This window comes from Harpia harpyja, chromosome 14 (assembly GCF_026419915.1).
Source record: "Harpia harpyja isolate bHarHar1 chromosome 14, bHarHar1 primary haplotype, whole genome shotgun sequence".
NCBI lineage: Eukaryota > Metazoa > Chordata > Aves > Accipitriformes > Accipitridae > Harpia > Harpia harpyja.
The window spans coordinates 27,285,740-27,313,545 of record NC_068953.1 but is presented as its reverse complement, the minus strand read 5'-3'; the positions used below and the strand labels follow the sequence as shown (position 1 = coordinate 27,313,545).

Genomic DNA, 27,806 nt, shown 5'->3' with positions numbered 1-27,806 from the left:
ACCATCACAAAGAATGCTGAAACACTGCAATAGATGATTTTGAGAGAAACAAACTTTTCCAAACTTTGAGAACATTTTCCTGTCAAAACAACAATAAAATATTAATTACACTGAATGCAGAGATTTAAAAAATTCTAAAACCACAAAACAAACCAAAACTAGACAAAGGCAAAAAGTACAAGGATTTTAATTTGGAACAAATTCCACAAGCAAATAGGAACTTCTTTCAGTTTGAGGAAGTACTGAAGGGAAAAAAACTTGCAGGGGAAATGCTTAACTGTTACTGAGAAGAACAAAAGCAGCTTCTTTGGGTACCTCAACATTTGGTCATCAAAATATAAGGACTGATCTGCATTTGCCAGATACCCACAACTCTCTCAGCATTTTACTGGTTTTTTAAATTTTCAGTAAACCTAAGACTGAAAGTCTAAATACCTAAAGTTTAAAACACAAAATGAAGGTATAAAAAATTAGTAAGACAGCAAGTCACACTTGTGGCATTACATTTATCACATAGTTTAAAAATATGTAAGAACAGAAATTTTGTAAATAACCACAACAACAAAGCAGATGAAGACACTGGATTAACTTATTTCCTTTTACATTAGGAGGCAAGCATCGATTGTAAACTGTGCCAGAACTGTGTGCAGAAGTGCTAACACGATTTCTGTGTTCCTTGCGTCTTGCTTATCTGGGTACATTTGCACATATTTAAACACAAATAAACAAAATTTTAAAATCAGTCCTCCAAAGTTGGGTTTTTTTTAAAACACAGGTGTGGCGTTTCAGAAAGCTACATCAGGTTCTGGCAGTGTATTACAAATGCCTCTAATAGGAATAGCTGTAGATTATAAACCCATACAATATTTTTATCCAGTGCAAGTAGTAAGGTCTACAGCCATTCTTTGAGTGCCAAGATATTAGGTTTTATGCAAAAAAATTATGACTTTTCATATTTTGTAGGACTAGTGATTACTTCTGCATATTGATATTTCACTGTCAACTTCACCAAGCATGCTTCTGTTTGTATTTAAACACTTTTTCTCAAAAATGTTACATTCATGCACACATATGTTTTGCAGCAAGTACTATCAACAGGTCACTATTTAGACATAGAGTTTATCAAGGTCGCTTAACAATCAGAATTTTAAATCTAACCTTCATTCTGCACAACTTGTTTTTATCAGCTTGACAGTATTTGGACTTGGACAAACGACAGGAATTAACAGTTTCCTTCATTTATAAATTTGAAGCAGTCAGAATTCATTCAGAAAAATGCAGTAGGTAAGTGACATAACATTTACAATATCCTTCAGTCTTATCAGTTAGTAACTATTTTAACATAGATTGTGAAATTCAGTCTGTGTAATAGTATTTAATGATAGGTTAATTTGCAAAAAAGTTATAAAAATAATTTTTATTTTGATTAATAATAACACCTTAATATGCAAAATGGATCAAAAGTCAGGATTTCAGAGTATCTGATACTAGTAACAAATTAGTGATTGTTTTATGTTGGTGGTAACTATGATCACATGACTATTAGGAATCTGTTCCACTTGTTTCTATATATTTCTGTACCAATGCAAACCTATTGATCCAACAGCATAAAGGAAGTAATTTGGGGTAGCTACTTATCAAATTTTTAAAATGTTTCTATAGTGAGAATTCAAATTTGTTCGTAAAATAAATTACTTTTTCCTTATGGTTTCATTTATGCTCTAAGTATGTATACTTATCTAATCTGTATCTTATTACATTAAGCATTTACATTTTAAAGATAAATATTAATGAAGGCTTACACATTTCCACTTCAAGTGGAAGTTATAAAAAAATCTAACGTACTGTATCTTGGCGTTTCACAGTGCCATGAATTCTGACTCTGCCCCAAACTGACTTTCCCAAAGAGAAAGCTACCATGACCTACCAGTCAACTAACTGGCCACAGGAATAGGGATCACTGTTTGAAGCAGATCACAAAGACAGGAGACACATAGCTCTAAAACAGCCCTGGTTTTGCAACTGTTACTTAAAATTCTGAATTCACATGGAAAGACTATGACTTCTCGTTTGTCTGCTAGTGAAGTAACTAAGTATTTGAGGCCATAGCTAATTCCCACTGAAGTGAGTGAAAAATCAAACCAGAAAGGTTAGCATTGCAATAATACTCTAAATTGTCATTTAAAATTTTTATGACTAATTCAGTCAAGGGGCAGGTGGAAAAGCTTTATCTTTACATATAATTAGTACCCCACATCAGTCACATAAAAGATGGGTGCATGTACACTGGGGGAATTAACATATCATCAAATAAATCTTGTCTTGGCTGACAAAAAACAGCTGTTAACTAGCATTATTAATAGCACATAGAAGCAGCTGGACACTGTAAGGGCTTCATTTTGCTGCTGTTGGTCATATGAAAGAAATAAGGAATGTTTTCACTTTTTATGCCCTCAGGTGAGAGGCATGAGTATGTATTTGAGTATGTACATGCTGCTGCTAACACTGCTGCTACAAGATCAGTTTCACAACCTTGAGGTTCATGCTTACCAGCTGTGGAGTAAAAGTGAATGATCACCCACAGAAGAAATTAATTTGAAATTAATTTGCATGATAGCATTCAAGTGTTTCACATACTTACTGCAAACTCCTACTTTTCCAATCCTACAATTCCTGCAGCGAATCAGATGTAGGTGTTACAGATAATCATCTCACTGCATAATCTTAAATCACTCCCTGAGCATTGTCAGATTTGTGTACTCAATACATTAAAAAAACTGATCATGTAATTTAAGATGATGTGTAATATATATGCCAAAAGGGACTGCAATAAAATTACATACTCTACATTCTAATTCTGGGTTTACATCACTTTTGAAATTCTTTTCAAAGTTTAATACTATTTTAACATTATTTATTTCAGTACTTTAATTATTGGTCAACTCTGGGACATAAGGACAGGGCAGCAAGAAGAATCTTTCAACAACAATGGCTCCTAATAATAAATGACTACTAGATTTTTCAATTTTGTAGCTTCAAGAAATGCTAATAGTGCTAAAAGGAGAATGAAAATGGAATGCAAAGATAGATGTGTCAAAATATTTGCAATACTCCATATCAGCAGCTTCTGTTTAGGATAGTGGAAGAAAGAGTACATACTTGGGAATGCTGAGCTTTTATAACTAAGTCCCAAAGTTCTGGAGCTTCCAAATGTCTTGGTAATTCTGAAAGTTGTTTTACCTTGGAACCAGGGTAGTTACAGGTCTAAAAAGAAAAGAAAAACATTTAGCAACTAAAGCTAATTATTAAGTTCCCTTTGTGTTAAATAGCTGCTCCAATGAGAAAATACTATTTCAAACACAACCAATTTTTTTCTAAAGTAAAATTTAAAAAATATTTTACAATAGAGGCGTTCACTTGCTGGTGACTCCATTTTATAAAGATACTTTCTTTAGCAGTTGCTTTCTTTTATTATGCTTAAGAGTCTGTCAAAAATACATGAAATGACCACTTCTATCTTTGATGAGGTTTGTTTCTTGTGAGTTTCTTCTTTCTCAAAAATTTCTTTTCTATCAGAAAATGACCAAACCCATGCCAAATTTCCAAGATGTCTCAGAAGAATCGTACAAATGATTTGTTATTTTTACATATCTCAATATTTTCTTCAATAGAAACTTTAATTAACCTTTAGTAAGCCAAATTACAAATATGATATGGCCTTATGTTAAAAATTTTGAATCACTTAACACATTAACTCAATGTGTTATTAATAATTTAAGGCCCAGTTTTGTCAGTATTCACATTAATATTTAAAATAAAGAACCTGCTCATGTCTGGTTATGCCTGAAGTCTAACCAACATCTAAGAAATACCAGGATCAAGATATTCCAAACTACCAGAGACACATTTGTTCTCCTTCAAGTCCCTCATCTAGCACATTGTAAAGTCCCAGACACTAGGCTCCAAAGATTTGACCATAATATGCCAGATGACTAAAACTAATCATCATATTTACACTGTATTTGGAATTTCCATTACCCAATATATCTAAATTCAGGTAGTCTTAGAAAAATTGACTGACTCTTGAATGAGTGAATCTCAAAACTTTTCTTTCCCTCAGTTTGGTATCAGAAGTATTTCTTTGACTTCCAATTCAAAGCACATTCATAAGACAGAATGCTGTGTACTTTTTTACATGTAGTGTAAAAAAGCTCACCTCTACATTTCTACTCTTTGACTCCTCAACAATTTGGCAACCTGAAAAAAGATTAAATACTTAATTCATAATTAATGCTATTTCAGACAATGATATAAACAATATTTTCAGCTAAGAGAATTCATACTAAGAACTGTGAATATACTTTAGATAAGGAACAATGGTCTAAAATGGAGACTTTAGGTGACTACAAAATACCTTTGGAGATATAAGGAAAAAAAAGTACTTTTTCAAGTAGGGTTTTTTTTTCCTGCCCCAACAAACACACAGAGATAGGTGAAATCCCACTTCTGGATCCAATGAAAACACTTTAAAATCTGGTCTTTCTTGTCTAATCCGTGTAAAGAATTAAAAATATGTAATATACCTTTGCTTTCCTCATCTCACTTGTCTGAGTCAGAACTTCCTCTGCTTCAATTTGCTCAGTAGCAATGTCTTAAAAAAAATTAGCAAGGTTTAGCTAGAAATAGAGGCTGGATTGATGCTTTTATTGATTAGAAGTTTTAATCTGGCAAAGACATTTTATATATCTAGATCTACATCTAAATGTGTATGTGTACAAAAGTTAACACACTGTGTAGTCCGACTGCATCACTGGAATGATTGGAAGGCTTAAAAATCACCATTTTGGTCTTTCTGTGTATCTCATCTTTCCTTTGTAACACCAAAATCTGTGGAGAACAACATGTTTTCATAGACACTTGCCCGCACGTTGTTTAGGCCTGAAACAAAATGTTCCTAAAACCCAGGCAGAACTGGGACTTCAGCTTACTAGAATTTTTTAAATTATAAACTTCACACTTGCAAACTGAGGAAAAGCTGGAAACACTTATCTGGGCCAATGTTGGTCGGTTACTCTGTTCAAGGGCAGCAAGATGTTCCTCTAGATATGCTGGTCCACATTGTAATGAAAATATTTTTCAGCATGTTTCTCTTAGCTAAGTGATACATGTGTTTATTCTCTTCTCCAAATCTGAGGGTGGACTGATGGTCAATGGAACATGGTCATACAAATATTTACATATAGCAGTGAAAGAATAATCTTTTTGTATACTTACCCACCAAAGAATAAGGCTCATTGAGAGAGATCAACTTGGCCATTCCTTCTGCAATCAGTAGGTAGTAAAAATAGTTATTTCTGAAAATGATACAAATGCAAAGATTAAATTAGGTAATCTGTGAACTTTATTTTGCATCAAGAATTGTAATACCAGTATAAATACATTTTACATATACCTTCTAAGAATCTCTAATTTTGGCAACATTGTTAACATAGACTGTGATTTCCTCCTCTCCCATGTACTGCATTCAGAGATGATTACATCATCTCAAAAAGACAGAAAAACAGAAATAGGCCAGGGAGGCCCATTATAGCATACACAGAGTAATTAAAAAATAACTTTTTAGTTACAGAAGGAGATAAGTCAAGAAAAAAAGCGCTATTATGTTTCTAAAGGGACAAATAAAATCATGTGCAATTTAAGTTCTCAGAAAGGACAGTAACGCCTTCCATCTGTTGAGAACAGCCTTGGAAGCAGAGGAGGAAACTCTGTTCCTTGATCTAGCAAAGAATTTAAACTACCAGCTTAAATATTTGAGCAAATTGTTGAAACCAATGGCAGTCATTTGAAGTTAATCATCAAATTGGTCACTTTCCTGAAATAACTTAGTAAGTATTAATACAGAGTAATCAATGTGTTTTTAAACCCTCTAGTATAGCTGAAAGACAATGACATGTTCTATCTTAATAGCAGGACAGTAAGACAATTTCTTTAAAAAAAAAATCAAATTAAATGCAAACAATTAATACACATATGTATTTTTGGGTAAAAAGGGAAAAGGTGAGTAAAACCAATTTTAAAATTAAAACATATTAATATTTTATTTTGACATTATCCCAAATTTAAATGTTTCCATTTTTATGTCAGATTGCTCCTCTTAAAAATACACCTTTTAAAGAAAAAATTAAATTTTATAATGAAATGTTCTGCCCATCAAAATACTATTAAACATTTTTCGTTTCTTTGTTCCTGTGAGAAAAAAAGTTCTGGTTCAAAGCAAAAGGGCAATTTTTCGCATAGCTCTGTAGTTAAAGGCTTTGAGTGAATCAATACTTGCAAATAATGTAGGCATGTCAAAAGGAACATTCTGTTTCCTCCAAAGAGAATGTAATTTCGGTGAATCACCGGTAACCACAGTATATTAAATTCTTTAACAAAATACAAAGGCATAGTCAAAGATTTCCCTAGCAGTCTTATCAGTACAAGAAAAGAAAGAAATCTCATTAAAAAGCAAAACTAGCTATTGCCCTTTTCATACTCATCCAAACTTTTTCCCTCAGGGTTCAGGACTTTCCGTTACGGTAGTAATGCTGTGGACTGATCAAATATTTTAAACAAAGCTTGATTCAGTGTCATCACTCAAGCATGCTTCCAACAATAGAAAATTGCTGTACAGCAGACAAAAATTTTCCTCCATGGTTTAGCTTTGAGAAAAAGGGAAGTTAACAACAGAGAGGCTGCTCTCTTAAAGGTTCACCATTTCTACAAACCTCTTAGTTTCCAGTGTCTGAGGGTCTTGGAAACACAATCTATGCTCGAACTCAGTTCTCAATATTTACATTCACATGGCTTTGCTCAGGACCTGACTCCTGCATGTTCAGTTCACCATACACATGGGTAGTTAAAATAATAAGCAGTTGGACTCACCAAATCTTGAGACCGTAAGAATTCTTCAAAAGTAAAAGGAGGCTCTTGCATTTTCTGCTGACATACAGTAAGAATTGTTCTCACCAGAATGCCTTAAAAAAACTTAAGATAACATACATTAGCAACAGAAGAATACTACACATTCTTAGACATTGAGAAACATGCTAAAAATGTGAAAGATATGCAAGGACATTTAATCATAAAGGCAGAACTTCCATTTTCTTCTCAGTATCTCCACGTGAAATATTTGTACTATTATTATCGACATACTAATACATACTGAAGAAAAAGTGAATGTCCAATCAGCGTGCAAATTGGCTCTGTTCTTACTTATTCAGTTTTTGTTTAGAAGTTGGAAGAAATGCGAGGGTTGCAGATTAGAAGAACTCTTACTGAAATCAAACAACTGGTATCTTCTGAGTTCAGTATAATTAAGAACTCAAACTTTACATGGTTACACATGAGCAGAAACCAAGTGTGAGAAATACTGCTTTGAAAAAAATTATCTTTTTAGTAAATTGTGAAATTCAGAACCCCCAAACACAAATGATATAGCAACCATTCCTAAAAATGGTTTTGTTAATATCACAGCTTTTGTGCAAATAACAATAGAATAAAAGTATACAAAGGAGTAATTCAGATTTCAGAGCCTGCTTTTAAATAATGAGCAGGCTCTGTTCATTCCCAAACAACAAGTTCTGGATTAAGCACCCCAAGAAATCACCCAAACAAAGTAAGAGATGGTACACTTAGTAAAACCTACCATAATTAAGAAAAAATTTTAGAAACTATTACAAAAGTCGTCTTTGCATCCAATAAACATTTTGTTATTTCAACATGATTAACTACTGCACATCAAGACGTACTGTCACAGCGTAAGGAGGCAAAAAAATACGGATGGTGAAATGTAGCCATTTTTTCCTACTACTGCAATGTATTACAAACTGCTAGCACAAAAAACGGATCAAGCCAAAACAAAACAAGTAACAACAGAATGCTGGTAGAAATCCTCTGCTACTGAATGTAATACCACACTGAAGTCAGTGAGGTTTTTGGGGTGTAACTGAGATCAAAGTTTGGCATAAAATCTGCCTACAATGTCAACTTTTTCCCCTAAAGCTATTACGACTAATATATCACAGACTTTATTTCACTGAGTTGGGAGAAATATCCTCTATACCAAAATTACTGCTTTAGTTTAGTCACTTCAACCTAAAAATGCAGTTACTGAACACTGAATATTGGGTAAATGCTACTGTAGAGCAGCATCCTCAACCAGGCCAAGGAATTCCACAGAAAAGGTCCCATGTCCTTATGTAAAGAGAGATGCAAAACAAGAGAGGAATACAGCAACACGATTCCTCCACCACTTGAAGTCAACCCTAAGTGTGCAGTAAGCATACTACTGGGGGGGGGGGGGGGGACGGGGGACGGGGGACAACCAGGTGAAAAAAACCCATCTAACTGATCTAGCTTTCCTGGAGTTAACTAGGGAGTGAAACAAAACCTTCAGCCTCCCACCACAACGGTTTCCAGGTTCTTCTACCGAGCAAACAGACCCCGCAGGACGGCACCGCGTCCCATCGAGGCGAGGAAACGCCGCAGGGAGAGTGAAGGATAGATCTTTCCCGGGGGCTAGTAAAACCTGGAACGGAAACCCGCTAGAAAGGGCGGGTTTCTTCCCCACAGGTAACAGGATGTGGTTTCTGGTCGGGTTTTTGTGACACAAAACGTGGAAAAGCCGGTTCCGGGCGGGAGGCCCTCAGATAAACACAAAATCCAACGTTAGAGACGACCCGTTATGAGCTACACCCTGACTCAGGCTGCTCCGAGCCGTCCTCCTCTACCGGGGGGTGACCCCGGGCCGCAGCCGAGCTGAGGGAGAGGAGAAGGAGAGGGAGAGGAGGACACCCCGCCGCGGAGAAGGGCCCTCAGGCCCGCCCAGTCAGTCAGTCAGTCAGTCTGTCTGCCGCGTGGGGCTGCCACGCGGCCCCTCGGCGGCACGCGCTGCCATCGCGCCCGCGCGTGCCGTCACCAAGAGCCCCTAGCAACCGCGCCGCGCCGAAAAGCACCCTCCCGGGCACACTCTTCCGGCCCTCTCCTCCCCGCGGCGGCCGAGCCCGACACTTTCGTTCCGGCGCCTGTGAGGGCCGCGGAAGAGCCGGGCGGCCCTCTGCGGCGAGCGCCGGCCCGCGGAGGGGCTGGAACCGAGGGAGCGGGTGAGGAACGGAGCGGAGCGGAACTCCTCGCCCCACCGCGAGGGCGTCGAGGCCACGGGGGTCGGGGGAAGGAGAGAGGAGGGAGCACGGCGCGGAGGCAGCCCATCTCCGGGGCAGCCCTGCGGAACGCGAGGGGCAGGCGGCCGCGACGGGGCTGGCGTGGCCTCGGGGCCGTGCGCGGGGCGGCCTGGCAGCTCTTTCCGCGGTGGGGGGCGGCCCTAGACCGCCGCCGTGGCCGCCGGCTAGGCCGGCCCGCAGTAGGCGGCGGCTCTTTGCCCTCAGAGGCCTTGGCGTCCCTGCGGTAGCAGGCGCCATTCAGTCAGGCCGCGACAGCAGAACCGCTCTGTGATTTGCCGTGAGACACCACAACAGCGGCGGCCTGTGCCCCGCAGAGCTCCGTTGCGTTTCCCGCAGCCTGCTTTATGCTGCCCTGGGACTTTCTCGCCACAGAAAGGCCCAGTCCCGTCAAGTGCCGGAGCGTGCCCTCCCCCTGGCTCGCGGCTGCGGGGGTCGGCTGCCTCCTGGGAAGCGGTTACCGCCGCGGGCTGAGGCCGAAGCGTGCTGCTCCCGCATCGCGCAGCAGGCATTGGTGAGCAGAGACGGGTGAGCTCACACGGCCGTAACCGAGATGGGCGTGCTTTCTGGCACTTCATGAAATTTACACAAAACCCCTGTGTCCTGAACTGAGATTTTAAGTTGTCTTAGAAGGGCAGTTGGAATGTGGAGGGTACCTTCCAGCGGCAGTGATTTATCTGGGTTTTTCAGTTAGGTATAGATGGAGTTGTTATTTACGGTCTTAAAATGTTATGTCTTGAGTCGAGATTTGGATCTTAAAAGTCGTGTAAACTCTATTGCTGTCTTTTTTTTAAAAGTATACTGTAAGTATACTGCTGTAACTTGGTGGACAGCTGTTATTTTGAGACAACAAAGGTTTTCCTGTGCCGTTGGAGCAGCATATCTCTTGTCAGTATCAATAACGAAAGTGCTTTGGGGTGTCATAGTTGAACACCACAGTGCCATAAGACATTATACTGAAAAGAGTCAGTTTGCTGGCTGGGAATGCATGTCAAATTACAGGGCCTCTCGCCCTCTCTGCTGCTTGAGGAGACTTGATAATAGTACGGGTTAGTCTCAGATGTTGGGGGCATTTGCTTTATCTCGGAGATATTTAAAAGTAAATTGCACTATAAAATTTGTATAGATATTTGATTTTGTGTTTATTTGAATGGACATCCCTGACCTTTCCAAAGTTAGAGCCTGTCAGCAGGGGAGGGGAAGGTGTCATAGCATGCATGAGTATTTAATTTTACCAGAAAATAACAACTACTTTTTCTGGGATTAATTTTAAATTTTTATTGGAAAGTTAGCAGAGTGTTTTGGTTTTGTTATTTTTCAATTAAATTACACTTGGTTTTATTTAAACACTTAATTTTGAATCACATCTCAGGAATTATTGTTTGTTTGGTTTTGTTAAACATGACTGTTTTGTTACATCATTTCACAAGTGTGATCCCTGACATGAAAAAGTAAACCTAAATTAGCTGAAAGTAAATACTGGGAATGACTTTTTTCATTTTAAATGATGCAGCACAGAGTGCAAAAGGCAGTTTATGACTACTGCAGGCTGTGAGGCTCCTGACTGTGGGCTGCTTTGAAGACCCTGAGTGATCTAGTCAGAAGGGTTTCACTAAAACTGTCACTGTGAATGTGAACCTCTGCACACAGCAATACAAATTCTGTCTGGTTCAGGTATGGACATACAGTCATATTTCTGATATGTTACCCAGAGTACACAGTGAAAATTTTATGCCAGCTGCGGAGGGTGAGACGTGTCCTGAAGAAAACCTGAAAAAAATCCATCAATGTTACTAAATAAATCCAAGCTTGCAGAGTGAGTCTAGACTAGGTCAGCACTTATATCTTGTCTATGGAGCACCAAAGCTGTGTTTTAGTTCTTGAGACTAATTTTTCAGCCTCAAGCCTTGCTCCTGGAAGATTTCTTTTATCTCACAAAGTTCTGTCAACAGGGATTTCATTCAGGTAGTTCCATTTGCCCACACACAATAAATTTCAGGATGGAGATCTAAATTTGTACAATTGACTTTTCTCTTATGGATTTGTCCTGTAGACATTTAATTCATTGTCAGTAGTCATGGTGAGGACTAATGGGACTGCTCATCCAGGTAAATAGTGTCTACCAGTGTTTTCACAAGCTTTTAGACACTGATCCTACCAATAGAAAAAAAAATATAATTCTGCACGAGTTAAGTGAGTGGGATAACTTATCTTAATAAAATGATGAATGTGCATATGTGTGCATTAAGGATACAGATCTCAAGTTCTTCCTAGCTGTTTATCTCATGCTCTTCTGAAATCTGTTTGGAGTTCTTGGTGCTATAACAACTGAATCAGATTATTTTATTATTCTTTCTGTTACAGGAAATACCTTCTTTAATGAGTATTTTTTTGCTAAATAGGATCATACAGAATCACGTCCAATAAATTAGTTCATAGTATGTTGGATTTTTACTTAACAGCTACAACATATTGTCTGTTTCAGCTAACCATGTCTTTAAATTCATCTACGCTTTTAAATGAAGAAAACTCTCAAGGACCAAAAAGAAATCCTGAATGTTTGGAAAGTCTAGAGTTGCAGACTCCATCATCGTTTCAAGATAACCCACTTCAACAATTACAGTTAGCATCGCAGGAAGTGCTTGAAAAAGCAAAAAAGAGCGGGAGATCAAAATGCCCCCGATGCAGTAGTTCAAGGATGTTTTATTGTTATACATGCTTTGTTCCTGTTGAAACTGTCCCTACCAAAGAAATTCCGACTGTGAAGGTTAATATTTCTTATGGATTTTTTGTAATATTCTTGTGCCTTTTAGTTACTGGGGACAGGGAACAGTCTGTCTGTGACAATTTCTTTTCTGATTCATTCTTTACAGATGTTCATCTTTAACACAGCTATAAGTATGAATAAACTATAGTTAGATAAAATTATTGCTCTTACTTGAGGAATTACACATACAAACACTGACAGTGTTTCAGTCCTCAGATAAACATTTATGTATGTACTAGATGAGAAGATAAGCTGAAGTCACTCAGCTTCTCAAGCAAATGATGTGTTTTCACTTAGTTCCTAAAAGTTTCTTTGCAGCGCTCTTACCTTCATTCTTCAGTTTCTAAGAATTCTGGCCAGAACAGAGTATATTGTGAACAAAAAATATGATTTGTCTATAACCAAGAATGAATTTTACATAAAGTAAGTGTGAGCTAAAAGGCATTCCTAAATGTCATGGCTGTATAATTCAGATAACCACTCTTTAAATAAAGAATAAAAAGTGTAATGCTTTTCAGCTAAAATACTTAGAGAAACCATCAGAGAGGAGTAAGACGTTGTGCAAAATCACCTAGGAACTAAAATGCATTTTGAAGACACTCTGTAATTTGAAAGCATTGTGAAAATACTTTAGAAGTACTTTGGAAATTTGACCTAGTGGATTTAGGTGTATTTTCATTGAAATGGCCATTTTTGCAATAGAGTAAATACCTAATACATATTAGTATTCATATTTAGGACCATTATATTGCTCAAATTAAGACCACATCTTATTTATCTTACTGATACTATTTCTAGAGTTTTTTACCACACTACTACTGCAGCATTCCAAATTGCATTCATTGCATACTTAGGTATTTATATGAACTGAAAGAATGTAATAGGTGCTTCTTGTCACCTGTCTCTAGTTTAGTTCTAAACCTATTAAAAAAATTGTCAAAAATTGTCAAATATGTCTTAATTACATGCCCATGGGGATTTCTCCTGGATTTTGCATAAATTTCTGTACAAATTTTTGTACCCATATATATGATCATAAATATTGCTTGTTTCCTTTTTTTTTTTTTCTTTCTTACTGTAGTTACCTTTGAAGATTGACATTATTAAACACCCAAATGAAACAGATGGCAAAAGCACTGCTGTGCATGCTAAGCTCTTGGCACCTGATGATGTTACAATTTATAAATACCCTTGCATTCCAGAATATGAAGAAAAAAGACATGAAGTAAGAAATTCTATATAGATAGCTGGGCTTTGTGCTGGAGAGGTGCAGAGGTATCTGCTGTACTTCGTCCTGCAGTGGTACTGCACTCTGCTGGGAGGGAGTGGGAGGAAAGCATTATTTTATTAATCCACTCCACTCCATCTTGCACTTTCTCAAAGCTTGGGCCTACAAATATACAGTGATTATGGACCATCCTCCAAAGTTTAGAAAAACTGTAGTGCCATCTAACCACCCTGAATTTCCTATATTCACCACCACAGATAATGGATAATTTGATTCATTGTGTACTGTAAGAAATATTTTGCCAAAACATATGAAAGTATTCAACATACAGCAAGTTAAACAGTAGTTAGGTGTTGTGCTCATCATATTCAGCAGCTGCAGTATTTAAACTTAAAATTTTAAACTTTGCTGTTACAGAGAAAACCTACTAAAATGCAACTATTGTCTATCACAGTCAGCACAGAGCCTGAAAAAGCCTTGGATTTATATGCTCATTTAAATGATGTGATTAATCTGAAATCTAATATTTACACATTTGATGTCATAATTAACACTTTTCATTATTGTTTGACTACATGAAGAGGAAGATAATGTACATATCTGATAGAGATGTTATTTTTTTCAAGAAATGAGCCATCAAGGAAAGCATAGGTGACAAAGAGGCAGGAAGCTGAAAAAAGCAGAAAGAGGAACAGGGAAGGCAGGCAAAAGTGGGAAGAGATTGCAGCGATTTTGTATTGTCCAGGCTTTCCAAGTCACAGATTCTGAATGCTGCAATAAGATACTGAAAAAATACTAAATACGGCCATCACTGGTCTTTTTCATTTAAGATATTCATGGGACCTGCAATAGATGCAAGGGCAGAAGAGAGTATTTCTTCTGGTCTAAAATTTGTGAACAAAATTAGAAACTATTCTTTATGGCCTTGCTGCCCCATATACTGCAATGACAAGTGAAATCTGAACTTCCTCAGGGCTGACACCATTGCCTTGGCTGAAAAAAGTTTTTTTTACAGAATTATTAGAGTTAGTAGTAGAGGCGTGGAGGTGACATTTAATTAAAGATCTCTAATAAAGTGTCTTTATTCATTATTTTAACATAGTTTTTTATCCTTTTAGACAATAGAATGTTTTTTAAGAAATGCTTTTTTGTCATGTCCTGACTTAACATGTTTGTGGGAGGGGATAGAAAATTTCTGTTTTTTAATGAAACAATTCCTGGTGTTTTATTAGATTCTGTTGACAGTCAGATTTCTTTCTTTTCTTCGTTTAGATAGCGCTTATATTTCCTGGCCCTGATTCAGTTTCAGTAAAAGATATTGCTTTCCATCTCCAAAAGTACACTAAGAAAAGCATTTGTGATAACGACAATGACTGTTCCGGAGAGCCATGCCTTAAGCAAGCAAAAATAGAACCTAAAGAAGAAAAAAATCTAAACGAATGCATCTCGAGCAACAGGAGTGAAGGCACTAGACTGAAGAAAATAATATTTATTGACAGTACCTGGAATCAAACTAACAAAATAATAACTGATGAACGACTTCAAGGTAAAAAAAAAAGTTGATATTGAGATGTTATTGCTACAGGAATGATTAAGGGAAATATATGTCTATATAACAGACCTGAGCATGATATAAGTGTATACCTGATCCTATATCTTGAGTATACATGAAAGATTCAACAGCCTATTTCAGTGCTGTAGAAGACTTCCTGAGCCAAAGACTCCATTACTTTTCATGTCATATAACGTGTTTTGCAAAATGGTAAGACTAGTATTAAGAAAGCATTTACATTTATTTCTCCCACCTCTCTATTGGAATAAATTTCCTCAATCTCACAGAACGTAAGCTGTCATGTTAGACAATAGAACAGTAGTTTGAATGACCTCTGAAGGAAGTCAGAAAGATTTCCTTTGCAGGTGGCTATCTGTTTTTTCAGGACACCCAGGGGACCATTTTTATACATGCTAGTAGCAGACGGGCCACTAGAAGGTGAACGAGGGATCTAGGAGATTCAGCGCAAATATGTTATGGCTTGGTTTCTTTTTCTAGTAAAGTTCTTTGTTTCATGGTTGTTTCAATGACCTCACTAATTTCAAGACAAAAGGGGAATGCCTCCTTGCCCTCCACACCTTCCCATCTCTGAAAGCAAAAACTTGTAATTCTGCAAAGGGTTTTTGTCTTAGGTTCATTACAAGAAGTTTACATTTAAGTATTCTAAATAAAACCATAAAAGATAAAACAATTTAGCAACAGCATTCCATTTCCTTTGAAATAAATAGGAATTTGAAAATACTTTCATTAGTGAAAAAGGTGCACTTAGCTGGGACGCAGCTTATCAAGTTTATATGTAGTATATATAACTGCTTATTCATGCCTCCTTTGCACTGGACCCTACAGGGAATTTCACAGACTTCTTACAGGCAAGATGAATGTTGCCTTGGTATCTATCTAGTCAGTTTATTAAAGAATCCCACATGTTAGTATAATGTATTGGCTAATTAAAATCCTGTTACTAAGTATTTAGTTTAACACAAAACATACTCTATCAAATAAATTGAAGTATTACTGTAAAGATTAGAGTAATTGCATGTTGCAAGTTACTGTAAAGCATATGGAACTTATTTTAAAAGGATGAATTTAAGAAAAGTAACAGGCAGCCAGGGGAACTGAAGATTTCCATGGAAGCTTATGCAGTATATCATTAAAAAATTAATGATTGGTGTTACTTTGGAGCTCTTAAAGAACGATTTCCAGTTACCCCATGTGAATGCTGATCTGGTGGACTGTTCCCTCTTTTCTGGAACTTCATCTCTGTTCCAGCTGTATTCCAGTCCTCTGTTTCCCTGAGCACCTTTCAGGATTGCTGTAAGGTGTGACTAGTGTCATGCAAGTCACTCTTATCCACACCCAGGGGAGAATGTTACCCACCATACAGCAGGTATAAGTGTGCACAACCCATGCATTCATTGCTTTCCTTAGCGCCCATCATAGTGGATGTAAGTTGCATTAATACTCCTTTTAGAGATTGCAATTTTGACTTGCAAGATGAATGGGGCAGAGTTTCCTTAGGCATAAACTGATGGAATTTTTGTGTTGTACACACATGAAAAAATAGAGAACTATTGTCATTTTTCAGTTCAACTACAAATGAAGTCATCATCCAACAAAATATTCCTCATATATTAAAGTTCAAAAAGGAGTGTTCATAATTCTAACTAAAAAGTAATTGCTGTACTTATTCAGAAAGATTAAGTTTCAAGAAACACAGGATGGAAACATTAACAAAGCCAAGAAAATGTAAAGAAAAGCCTTGTGTTTTGTAAGCCTGCATTTATATAGAGTGTAAATCTAGCTAATTATACTGCAAGAGAAAGCAAATGAGTACATCAATCTTAAAAAAAAAAAGCCAAGAAAACTTGGACAAAAAAATACTTCTATATCTTCTTGGAAAAGTGGTGTAATACATCTTGAGAAAGCAAAACTAAATCACTTGTGTTAAAGACAGGAAATATTTGAAAGTTGGTAATGTCCAGGATTGATTACTTCATTAAAAGCGATCACTAGATTAGAAAGGAAACAGTTGCATCTAATGTTAATGATTACTTTTTCATATGAGTGATGAAGCTTATTGTCAACATCAAGATGGTGGTTAAAGAAACAGATTGCTTTGGTATTTTTTCCTGTAAGTTTGATCCACTTTGTATTAGCCAAATGTCTTACTTTATTAGCTTAGTGGATCTCCCAGTTCACTATACAAACTACAGGGATGAAGAGGTGATGGAAGGCTCAGAATAAGCAACAGGCTTCAGCCTGTGTGTAAACTTTACAACTTACATCTTGTTGATAAGAACTTAGCATCTCTAGATGTAACATCAGTGACCAAACACAATTAATATAGGATCCTACAGGTCTGAGCATTCGATTTATTATAGTGAACACAGGGACTGTGCTGTGATAATAGGATGTAGCATATCAGGAAAAAAACCAGAGGCTTAAGGAAAGGTGGGAGATCTCTCTGAAAGGTATTGTCTGCCGTAAGACACATACACAGAATAACTTTTGTAAGGGAAAGTTGGTTACATTACCTAGGCAGATTTAAATGTAGCTGTATTTCCATTTTTTCTTGATCTCAGATTCACAGAAACATTTATTTCTAATGAGCTCAAAGTATGTGGATGCTAAAAAAGCAAAACCAACATGTTGATTTCCTTAGTATTTTAGGCTTTCATATGAACAATCAGTATTTGTAATAAAATATTGCCTTTGGTTGTATGCATATAGATACAGTACAGATGATAGAAACATGCTCAGTAAACTGTAACCCTTAACCCCCTCTAATTTTTTTTATTAAAAAACTCCTAAAATTCTGTGTTTGCAATTAACTGATCTTGCATTTGTGGTAAGCTCAGTAGTGTCAGTGGTCATGCCTAAAATGAACTTTTGTTCATATTCAAACCACAGAGGTGGGAGTTGCCAGTGGAGGAATCATCCCCTAAATTTAGTTCACTGCTGTTAAGGTGGAAATATCACTGAACTTGATGAAATTTTTCACTTTGGTTAGGGCTGAGAATTCAAGTATTGAAACCTCTTGAGGGAAACAAGCTTAATGCAGTTTCCGATTACTATTTTGAATACACATGTATGAGATTATTAGAGGTAATAGTTAGACTATGTAATTTTGAATTTTTGGTTCCAAAATGCCAGCAATAAAATTTAAATTCAGTGATGGAATCTCCTGTTGTTCAGTTTTTTAAATAATGCTGTAGAAGAGGTCTCTTTTACTATGCAAGATATCATACATTGCTAACCGCAAAGTAAACAACTAAATCCATCTTGCAGTTACAGTAGAAAGAATTAAACGTAGTTTGAAGGTTAAAAGTATGGAATTACAAATGCTTGTCTATAAGCCAGTTTGCACTCCTGAATTCGGACCTTACTGAATCTTCTCTGTCCAAACTTCTCTGTCCATAACTTCCAAGCAATTCTTAAACCATATTGTAATTTACACTATTACTTGTACTAAACCATCCCATTACACACACTTAGTATCAGATTTTCACATTTAGAAAAAGATAATTTTACAACTTGATCCTAGTATTATTGACAGGTGTATACACTATTCTTTATAGTCCAACTGTCCATCCTGTTTACAAAGTGATTACACATAAAGGTGGTTTTCATTTTGAGAAGTTTGTGCATCTTAAGGAACATAAAAACCAAGATACATGTTTAAAATTCATCTGAATAATAAAACAGTTACAGAGACTATGGTAGATAAAAGATTTTCATGTGCCATATAGAGACCAAATTTCTTTCTTTCATCTCAAGTGGGAATGCTTTTAGTTTCTAATAAAATTAATGACCAGATTCTGTTGTACTTACTCCTGAGTAATCCCAGTGATATTTCAGTTACTTAACAAGCATAAATCTTAGCAAATATTCCTCAGTTCAGCAAAACTAACAGTCTGAGGGATTCTGTTTTATACTGGAAAGGTATTAGCTTTACAAAAGATGACGTTTATTAATCATGTTATGAACACTGCTGAGTCTTTGTAGGTATGGGTTTCACTCTTCGCATCTGAAGACACCCTGCAGTTTACTGAGGGCTGTGAGGCTATACGAACGAAGGGATAACCTATAAGTTTTAATTACAAATATGAGGATTGTAACCTAGAACTTACAGCGCTTTTTCATCAAATTTCATAGTGGTCCACAAAGGAGGATAAAATTATTGCCTCCATTTTACAAATAAAAAAAAGGAGGTACAGGAAGAGAAATTATTTGCATGCAGGCATCTAACAGGCTAGCAGCAAAGTCAGAAAACAAAACTAAAGACTTGTTTGGCATCCCATCCACCAATCCACATTGTTTAATCTATGTCATCTTTTTTTCTTGACAGGGTTGCTGCAAATTGAGTTGAAGACAAGGAAAACTTGCTTCTGGCGTCATCAGAAGGGAAAGCCAGATACATACCTTTCCACAATAGAAGCAATTTATTATTTCCTTGTGGACTATCATCAGGAGATTTTGAAAGAGAATTACAAAGGACAATATGATAATCTGCTTTTTTTCTTTTCATTTATGTACACATTGATTAAAAATGCCAAGTGTTGTGCAGGAAAAGAGTAAGATGTCTGTCTATAGGTACATAACAGTACATTTTATTGTTTCTTTTGTAATGATAACCTGCACAAACATAACTATTTTAATCTAACTGAAATCTGGAAATAGATTGTACTCTTAATAATGGCTACAGTGTTTGTCCAAAAGTAAGCTGCAGACCTCATGTCCTGCACACTTGAGGTTGTAGAACTCAGATGAGCAGTCTGATTAGAATTGCTTACTGAAAACAGTTATGCTTTGCTAAACATTGCTGTGTTTGAACCTAGAGAACTGATATGCTCATCACAGTGAGAGTATTTCCTGAGGTGGGGATAGGACTTGACCCCTCTTGCCATAAGGAATGATCTCTCTAACCGTAAAAAGGAATTAGCATGCTAGCTTTCTATTATTTTTAATACTTTGTTTCAGGTGTTTTCTTTGTGTTTTACTGAGTGATACTGATTTCACTTTCATGACATCAAAAGCTTACTGAAATTATTGGGATGGTATTTAATTTGTGGGGTGGGGAGGTGCGCCAATACAAAATGAAAGACCACATTAGTTAAGTGAATAGAATTAAATTATGTACTTTCAAGATTAATTCTGGAAAATTGTCCTAGTAATAGAAAAGAGCAATCTCTTTAAACATCATTATACGTTGCATGATGTCTATAGTACCATTCACATACTGTTCTATTAAGATTATTCTCAACTTCTTGGATAATTTTAGACTTCAAACAAGTCAATTTAGTTAAGATTTTATTATTATTATGTAATATCATTATTATTTTGGGGAACACTAACTTAACAAATGTCACTATGGTGTATCATAGACAGTAAAATTTTGTAGAAGCCACATACTTGTATTCTAAGCAGCAGAAAGGGCTCATTGTACTGTAGGAGTTGTCTGAAAATGTAGATCTTTTTGCAGGACCTAAGACAAAGTAATTTGCAGAGAAGAAATAGGGAAGATGGTGGTTCCAACCACAACATTTCTGACAAGACTTCCTTAAATTAGGCAGACTATGAATCTGCTGCGTTTTTTCTTTTCCAGTAATAGTGCAAATATGAACAGCATAAATAAGACTTTGTCTATGCTGATGAAATTTTTGCTGGTATGTGTAGCACTGCTGGCAGAGTCATCACATGTGAATGTAATTATACAAGTGTGACTTTGCCAAGCTATACCAGTACAGCTAATGCTAGCAGAGGTAATAGACCTAAGCTATATCTTTACAAGCAAGAGTTATACAAATATATTCTTACCATACTGGGATGTTCTCACAGAAAAATTCACGTTTGTAAAAATTATAGTCTTAAGGTAGAAAAACTGTTTCACTAGAGGTACAATGTAAGATGGGTAGATATTTCTGAATATTCTCAGAAGTCTGTTACTTAAGAAAAAAACCTAAATCTTGTCAAAGTGATGCAGATTGAAAAATTATAATAGATTATTTTTGTAACAAAAATTCTGAAGTTTTTGTTGTATATTTTCCTTAAAAAAATCTGCCTAAATTATCACCTGTAGCATACTCTCCAGGAGGGCACTCTCACACCCTGGTGAACATAGAAACAGTGCCTTGAAAAATACTTCAAGAAAATCTTTTTACGCTTACTCAGCAGTCCATACAAGCTCAAACAACTGATTTGTACTATGCTTTTTAATGCTTTAAGATATTGAAATCAAAGTTAATAGTGCTTAAAACACAAGATACAAATACACTCTCTCTGCAAGTCTTATCTTCAGATTTGTATGCTTATTTGCACAAGTGAATGCATACAAAAATGCATTTCAGTGGACAACCAAAAGATCTCCTCCATTTGCAAGAAGAAATGCTAGTTAAGGTACAGAAGTGCACATGAAGCGTGCATGAACTATAACAGCACCACAAGAAACACAGGCTTGAAGTCAGAATGAGAAAGATCATTTTTAAATATACATTTATATTGAGTTCATGTGCCAGGCAGTGAGAAAAATCAGCAGTCATGTCTCAGTGCTATTGAAACATTTCTTATTCATTTGGTTCTTATTGCTATTGAGGGGTTATTTGGGCTTTTTACAATGATTAATGCTATTTCCTTTGGTATGAATTTTGATAGTCTTTTGACATTTCCATCTGTTCTTGTATTTCTTAAGGATTATTGTGTGATTTTAAAAAAGTATTACAAGTATAATAGCTCAAGAAGGAAACTTTCACCCACTTTAAACAAACAAAAATAAAATTAACCCACTGACCTAATGTTTTACAAGAACCAGAGAGAAAAATCGGGGGGGGGAGTTACTTCCAAGACATATTTCCCTGAAAACATGTTTTTTTATTTAAGAAGCAGAGGTCAGATAAAAGCTTGTATAAGCTGTTCTTTGTTACTTTTGGAAAATAGTTTCATAAGGTTAAAAATGGTTTCCAAATTTAAGTTTTGTGTACCTCACTTTATTTGAACAATGGGAATTAAGAATCCATTCCAAAAGTAGGTTAGTTTTAATTGTCAGGTGAAATCAATGTACAGAAAAGATTTTAAATCTGGAACACTGTGTCCAGGAATTGGGTTCAGATTCTTTTTCTTTGAGTGCAACCTAAGTGTAATGCAAGAGTCAGTCTTATACCAAGTGACAGAGGCACATCTAATATCTGTAATTAATTATGGTCTGTTGATATTCCTGCAATAACCTTTTATGAAGGCAGGAAGGAGGTTATTGTCACTTCTGATGCAAATCTCTTCTCTGAGCAGGAGATACAGTTTCCCCTTCTTTCCCATCTCCTGCTCTCCCCTCTGTAAAAATATTTTAAGCCCTCTATTTAATTTCAGTACTGGTATAAGAAGCCAAACCAACCAAGTCATCGACCTCATGCTGAAAATGTCTCAATACTGCTGATATATTTTTGCAGCTTTGAGACTGAATAATTTTTTTCCACCAAATGAAAGCAATCAAGTGGTTAATCCTTTCAAGTGCAATTAGCAGCACTGACCTCCCTGTTCTTTAAAATGAGGGTCATGGGGAGGTAAAGGCCAGTTCTGGGCCTTTTCTTTCATATCAGAATACCCCTTCACTATCTCTTCTGTTTCCAAAAACATCAGAGAGCAAGGGGGAAAACAGGCTTCTACTTCCATTAGCAGTAACTTAAACAGCCATAAGTTAAAGGGGGAGGAAAAGGAAGAGCATCTCTATCTATCTCCTTTCACAACAGAAGACATCTGGCCTCCTGTGGGGAGGCCCCAGATAACAAAGAACCTGTCATTACAAACCTCCATGATGTGTTCAGAGAACCATTTTACCTGCAGTCTGGCTCATTCATTTCCTGCCACTGAAGCCATCTGCTTTTGCTTATTGTGGGTATTTTTGTTCTTTGTTTGGCCAGGCGCGTGAAGTGGCTTCACTTTAGCATGCCTGTATGCTTGGTCAGAGGGAGTATTTAATCCTTTTCTCAAAATGAATAAGAGAGGGAGCTGCAAAAAACAATTCCTTTCCTGGAAGGTAGCACAAATGTCATCCAAGCCTAGGTTGAATAAAGGGTCATGTCAGTGCATGGGGTGAAGGTACACTGAGATTGAAAAGAGATGGCAACTTGGAATCTACAGCAGAACCTTCCAAAGTATTTGTAATCTCACCTAATTTAAATCCTTTGCTACTGCTGCTTGCAATTTTTTTTTTTTTTTCAGTTTGAGTCCATCTGGTTTTCTACATAGGCTTCATCAGACCCAACTGCAGAGTAATGTAGTGACCTGTTCTTGCATTTCTCTTGCACTGAGTTTCAGTATTTTGCCTGAATGCTTTAAAAATCAGTCTGTCTTCATAAATGATGGTCATAGCATGCTTACAGAAAATGTAGTGTGATGTGAAAATCCATTCCACCTATCCCTATCTTCGAAAATACCAAAATACGGGGGGGGGGAACTTTCTGTTAGTTTCCCATCATTTACTATAATGCAGTTAATACACTCCCAGGTACCATTAACTTGTGTTTCAAAGTACTCCAGGAAGCTGCGCATCAGCTGAATTCATCAAACTTGTTTTGTGACACAAAATGGTAACTGCAGCAGTGTTAAAACAGGAAACCTTTCCCACTAAGATGAAGAGATCATGTGGCAGTAAGATGCTGATCTATTGACACCAGAATATGAGGTCACCCATTAAGGTACTGAACAACTCAACATAATTCCTGAACTGTTATCTCTTGTCTTGAGAGACATTATTCTAGTAAAATTCCAATGCTGTCATTAGTAAGAATGTTGATTTTGACTAGTGACACTTAGTAATACCAACATTCAAAGTAAGTTGTTTATATGAAAAATTTACAACATTCTTCCTGTTCACTTGTTGGGAAAGATAACGCATTGCTGCCATTTTATGGATTCTGAAAAGAAATCAGATGCTGTAGAATTTTGAAAGTAATGTATCACATTAAAGACACTCATAGCTGTGTGGTTTCTTCACCACTACCTGCCAGAAAAAAATTCAAATCGCTCGAGTCCCACAGCAAGAGGTGGGAACTACTTCTCTAATGCAGAATAGACTTTGTATTTTCACCTCACTGAAAATGGAATTTTTTGTCTAGCTTTAGCAATACTGGTGCTGTTATCACATTCAAATCAATTATGATTTTACTGCTGACTTTTCAGACCACTGGTGTTGCAATAGGATGGTTAGAAACATAGCACAGAAGAGTGAACAGAAGAGGATCCTCCATACCAGTATACCCAAGATTGAGTCCTATTCAACCTGTGATCCTGTGCATTTCACTTCCCTGACCTGTAAAGTTAATTTCTGCCTCCAAATAACGTGTCTCTACATATAAAGCTGGGCCCATAAGCCAGTTGAACTCAGCATGAAATCTAAAGTCTGAGTATTGTTACTTCAAAGGTTCTGATGCTAAAATTTTCCAACAGGGATGGAAGAGCTATACAGAAGTATGTGCACATGTGTAAATATCAATAAATATATACCTTCCTCCTAGCCATAAATGCATTAGGACACAAGCCAAAGATTTTCTCCTACGCTGTTTCTGTCTTAGGGAACATAAAGACAAAGAAAATCAGTGTGGTATCAGAGTTTACAAAATTAAAGAATAAACTGTTATATGTACAGAGCAAATGTATACTTTAATTAGATACAGACATATAGCTGAGCCTGTTAATGTACACAGATGAGTAGTTGACTAGGAATTAATTTGTTAAGTTTGAATGCACTATCCAGCACGAGTGCTGTATTATCCCTCCAAACAACACACTGAAAAAACAAATATTTCATACCTTTTCACCATTCTGAATATCACTGCTAATGAATCTAGTGTAGTTCCCTACTGTTGCCTCGTAAAGTATCACACTTTCTTTGCATCTCCAAGCAGCACTGCAGGACTAGATTTGTAAAGAAAAAAAAAAAAAAAAAAATTAAGCACATCCACCCAGGCTTAACAGGGCATGCCAAAAGAGGCCTAAAGGGTAAACAGGTTATTCCAAAACAATTAAGAGTAAAACTGCAAAGAAAAATTCAGAGACTGTTGAATTACACAGAAATTCTGACTGCCCTGCACAGAGAAAATGCCATGGATCATGCTCCACCATTTGTTTAGCAGAGAAGAGGAGAAAGGAGCAAGAGCACACCCACCCTGGTACTAAAACTATACGTTTTCATCAAATAATTGCATGCATGAACACCTACAGTGAACATGCACATATGTGACCCTTGATGGAAAAATCATGTTATATATAATGCAACATGATGTTTTCTTTTCTGTCTTTTGATTACTTACTGGAGAATAATAAAAAAAAAAAAATCAGAGTTAGCGTTTCTCTGATGTTTTGGTTTGTTTATTAATAATATGCAATTAGTTTATAAATTCCTCAGTTCATACTAGTATTTATTTCAATGTAATTTTATTACAAACAACAGCATGTAAACCTATTAATGTAACTGTAAATTTTATAGTATATCTTCTGTACTACCAAAGAGATAAGACCTGGCCTTTACTCTGTGAGAATACATTTTGTGCATATGATCTGGAATAACATGTAACTTTAATAAAACAAGTTGCCCGTGAGGTAAATAACATGGATTTTTCATTTTTTGTGACGTTTTATGTCTCAGTATAATCTTCAACAGACATGCTAGCAACCATGATTGGCTATAATCTCTAGTCTTATTAATGTCTATATCTGTTAATGTCTACAAGTCCTGGTTTTAAACATACTTTAGGACTTTTGAGGCTTTCATCAATGAGATAGCTGGTTTCCATATGGAAAACCTTACTTCTACTCAATTAAAAATTGAATTATAAAAAACATTCCTAGGATGCACTCCATTTTGAAGTGTCTCATATAATCAGTGAGTCTTGGGTTTTTTTTTTTATAAACCATAATATTCAAGTTTATAAACTTGAATGCCACCCTCACAGTCTAAAGGTCTGCTTTAGTACAATTTCTGAAACTATTTGCTTTGGAGACAGATACTAATGAATTGAATAGAATCAGACTCTTTGTAAGTCTAAAAAAAAGCATCCGTAGTGTCTTTTCTACAGAAGAACAGTACTTTGGGTTCCAGCAAACAAGTTTGCTCAAGATGAAACTACAGACTTCATTTCAAATGTTGCTGCTAATGCTAAATAAAAGTTCTGTATTTCAAATCATCATAAATGTTTTATTTCTTTCAAAAATTATTTTTGGGGCTTCAGTTTCATGACTAAATTGTTTGCCAAATGCAGCATGAATTCCAGCTGACCTGAACCTGCATTTTCTAGTGTTTATTCTGTGCAACAGAAACATTCTATCTAGCTTTCTCTGTTCACAGGCTTCCTTTGGGCTGAATCAATGCTGCAGCATCAATTTTTTTCATATTTACAGCAGACAAGGAAGCAACTTGATACAGCTTCAATTTTCAGAAACATCATATAAAGCACCTCAGTCTACTTGAAGCAGTTGGATTACGCTACTTCCTCTTTTAACCTCACACATGTCTAAGTCTGTTTAGAATATTGGCTTCAATCTGCATACCTATGTCAGTTAAGAGTACAAAAATGCTTGCATTCTTTTCTATCATGACTGTGTTAGCAAAAAAATATAACATAGAAACCTTTACATCGCCAAAAGCTTCCTCTTTTCCTTGAATATGGCTTACTTTATCTGGGGAACTGGTTTAAAATCAATGCCTGAAGCAGCTGCCAGGGAATTTGCCAATGAAACTATGCTGATAAATTCTTAAATGCAGAATAATGTGTAAAGTAGGCATAGCCTAACTGATTTTGCTCATTTTAAAAGGAGAATGTATTGAAAAAATACAATGGGGTAAGAAACAAAAATCTTGAATCTTTTGAAGTCCATGAAAACTAACACAGTAGATTCAAGCAAGCAAGGTAACATCCAATACTGTAGCTGTTCCAACATACAGATGGTCCTATGGAAGCAGCCAGGATTTCTTTTTCTAGGCCCCTGCACTTCTGTATAGGCAGTGGCCATTTTCAGTTAAACATGTGCCTGTGTATATTCATCTTGTGAGGCATCAGTTAAGAAAAGACATTTCTTGCTTATCTCTCTATATGTCAGCACTTTTCTGGTGAGAAATTAACATATCATAACTAACACTGTACTGAACTCTGTCATTGGTTTTTAGCACCTTTTTTGCTTTCCAGCGTTCCAATATTGGCATGCTAGTGATAATAGACTTGGGATCTTCCTGTGCTGTTGAGTTTACTGTGTCATTTGCACCAATAACCAGAGCCAAGTCTGTATCTGAGACAAAAAGGAAATATATTACAAAATGTGTTATTATGAAAGGAAAAGCCACTGCTTCAAGTTATCAAGACAACACCAAAGTACATTAATCAAGCATACAATAAATGACGACAGTTTGTTGTTTCATCTGAATGACAAAATTAGGTCCATCTGTTGGTGTTCAAACCTAGAATCGAATCTTGGCAGTTACATGTGCTAATGAAAACTATTAAAAAATTTTTGTGCATTCTCTGAGTAAGATATCATGAAAATAAATACTCCTAAGATTTAAGAGGCAGTCTTATGCAAGGCCCTTGTGAGGTCGCTAAATAGAGCGCATATGTGGAATCTGAGGATGACATCCATTATATTATAGCATGTGGTTTATTTCAACACTACTCATGGTCTAAACCTACAATCTCTATTCTGTTCAGTTCCTCAGCTCCATGGTTCTGCATTCAAGAAGCACTCCATTTACACACAATCCATTGTAGGTCCAGGAATTAACATTTTAGTAGTCCAAGAGATTCCACAGCTTGGGTTAAGATGGTAGAACACAGCTCTAAAAATTGCTAATAATTCCTAAAACTTCTAGCCACAGTGCTCATGAATGGTGTGTTTCTAGAATAATTCTGCTGATAAAGAAATGGGGCTTAGTTTAGAGCTGTAGCACCAGCAGTATCAACTAGATCACCCTTATCCTCATGCTCATTGGAATCCTTCAAGTAACTCTTTAATGGGTTTGTGAAACGTGACATCTACAAAAGCAGCAGTGATCCTCTGCCA

General features: G+C 36.4%; 2 protein-coding genes and 1 pseudogene across 4 annotated transcripts; 1 reads left to right on the top strand and 2 right to left on the bottom strand.

Moving 5' to 3' along the window:
* Positions 1 to 486: 486 nt before the first annotated feature.
* Positions 487 to 6,975, bottom strand: FAM227B (family with sequence similarity 227 member B). The gene is given in 7 exon segments (XM_052807017.1): positions 487 to 3,264; positions 4,217 to 4,257; positions 4,408 to 4,414; positions 4,584 to 4,651; positions 5,073 to 5,271; positions 5,273 to 5,319; positions 6,921 to 6,975. Coding segments are annotated over 7 exon segments (564 nt in total). The 3' UTR covers positions 487 to 3,117.
* A 1,914-nt stretch (positions 6,976 to 8,889) lies between these two features.
* On the top strand, positions 8,890 to 20,275 carry DTWD1 (DTW domain containing 1). Of its 3 annotated transcripts, none has more exons than XM_052807983.1 (5): positions 8,890 to 9,143; positions 11,704 to 11,985; positions 13,067 to 13,210; positions 14,486 to 14,759; positions 19,114 to 20,275. In XM_052807983.1, the coding sequence occupies exons 2-5, from the start codon at positions 11,710 to 11,712 to the stop codon at positions 19,341 to 19,343; spliced, it is 924 nt and encodes a 307-aa protein (XP_052663943.1). In that variant the 5' UTR covers positions 8,890 to 9,143; positions 11,704 to 11,709; the 3' UTR covers positions 19,344 to 20,275. The 3 variants fall into 3 exon arrangements, with proteins under 3 accessions (XP_052663943.1, XP_052663944.1, XP_052663942.1); XM_052807984.1 differs by lacking the exon at positions 8,890 to 9,143 and adding an exon at positions 10,732 to 10,892; XM_052807982.1 differs by lacking the exon at positions 8,890 to 9,143 and adding an exon at positions 11,294 to 11,326.
* Positions 20,276 to 26,841: 6,566 nt separating this feature from the next.
* The window catches only part of LOC128150656 (NAD(P) transhydrogenase, mitochondrial-like), a 30,891-nt pseudogene continuing 29,926 nt past the window's right edge, over positions 26,842 to 27,806 (bottom strand).

What these genes read in the sequence shown, in the direction of transcription:
- DTWD1 (XM_052807982.1), top strand. An exon ending in ATGAAGAAAAAAGACATGAA is followed by an intron (nt 13,211 to 14,485) that starts GTAAGAAATTCT and finishes TTCTTCGTTTAG; the next exon opens with ATAGCGCTTATATTTCCTGG. An exon ending in AACTGATGAACGACTTCAAG is followed by an intron (nt 14,760 to 19,113) that starts GTAAAAAAAAAA and finishes TTTTCTTGACAG; the next exon opens with GGTTGCTGCAAATTGAGTTG.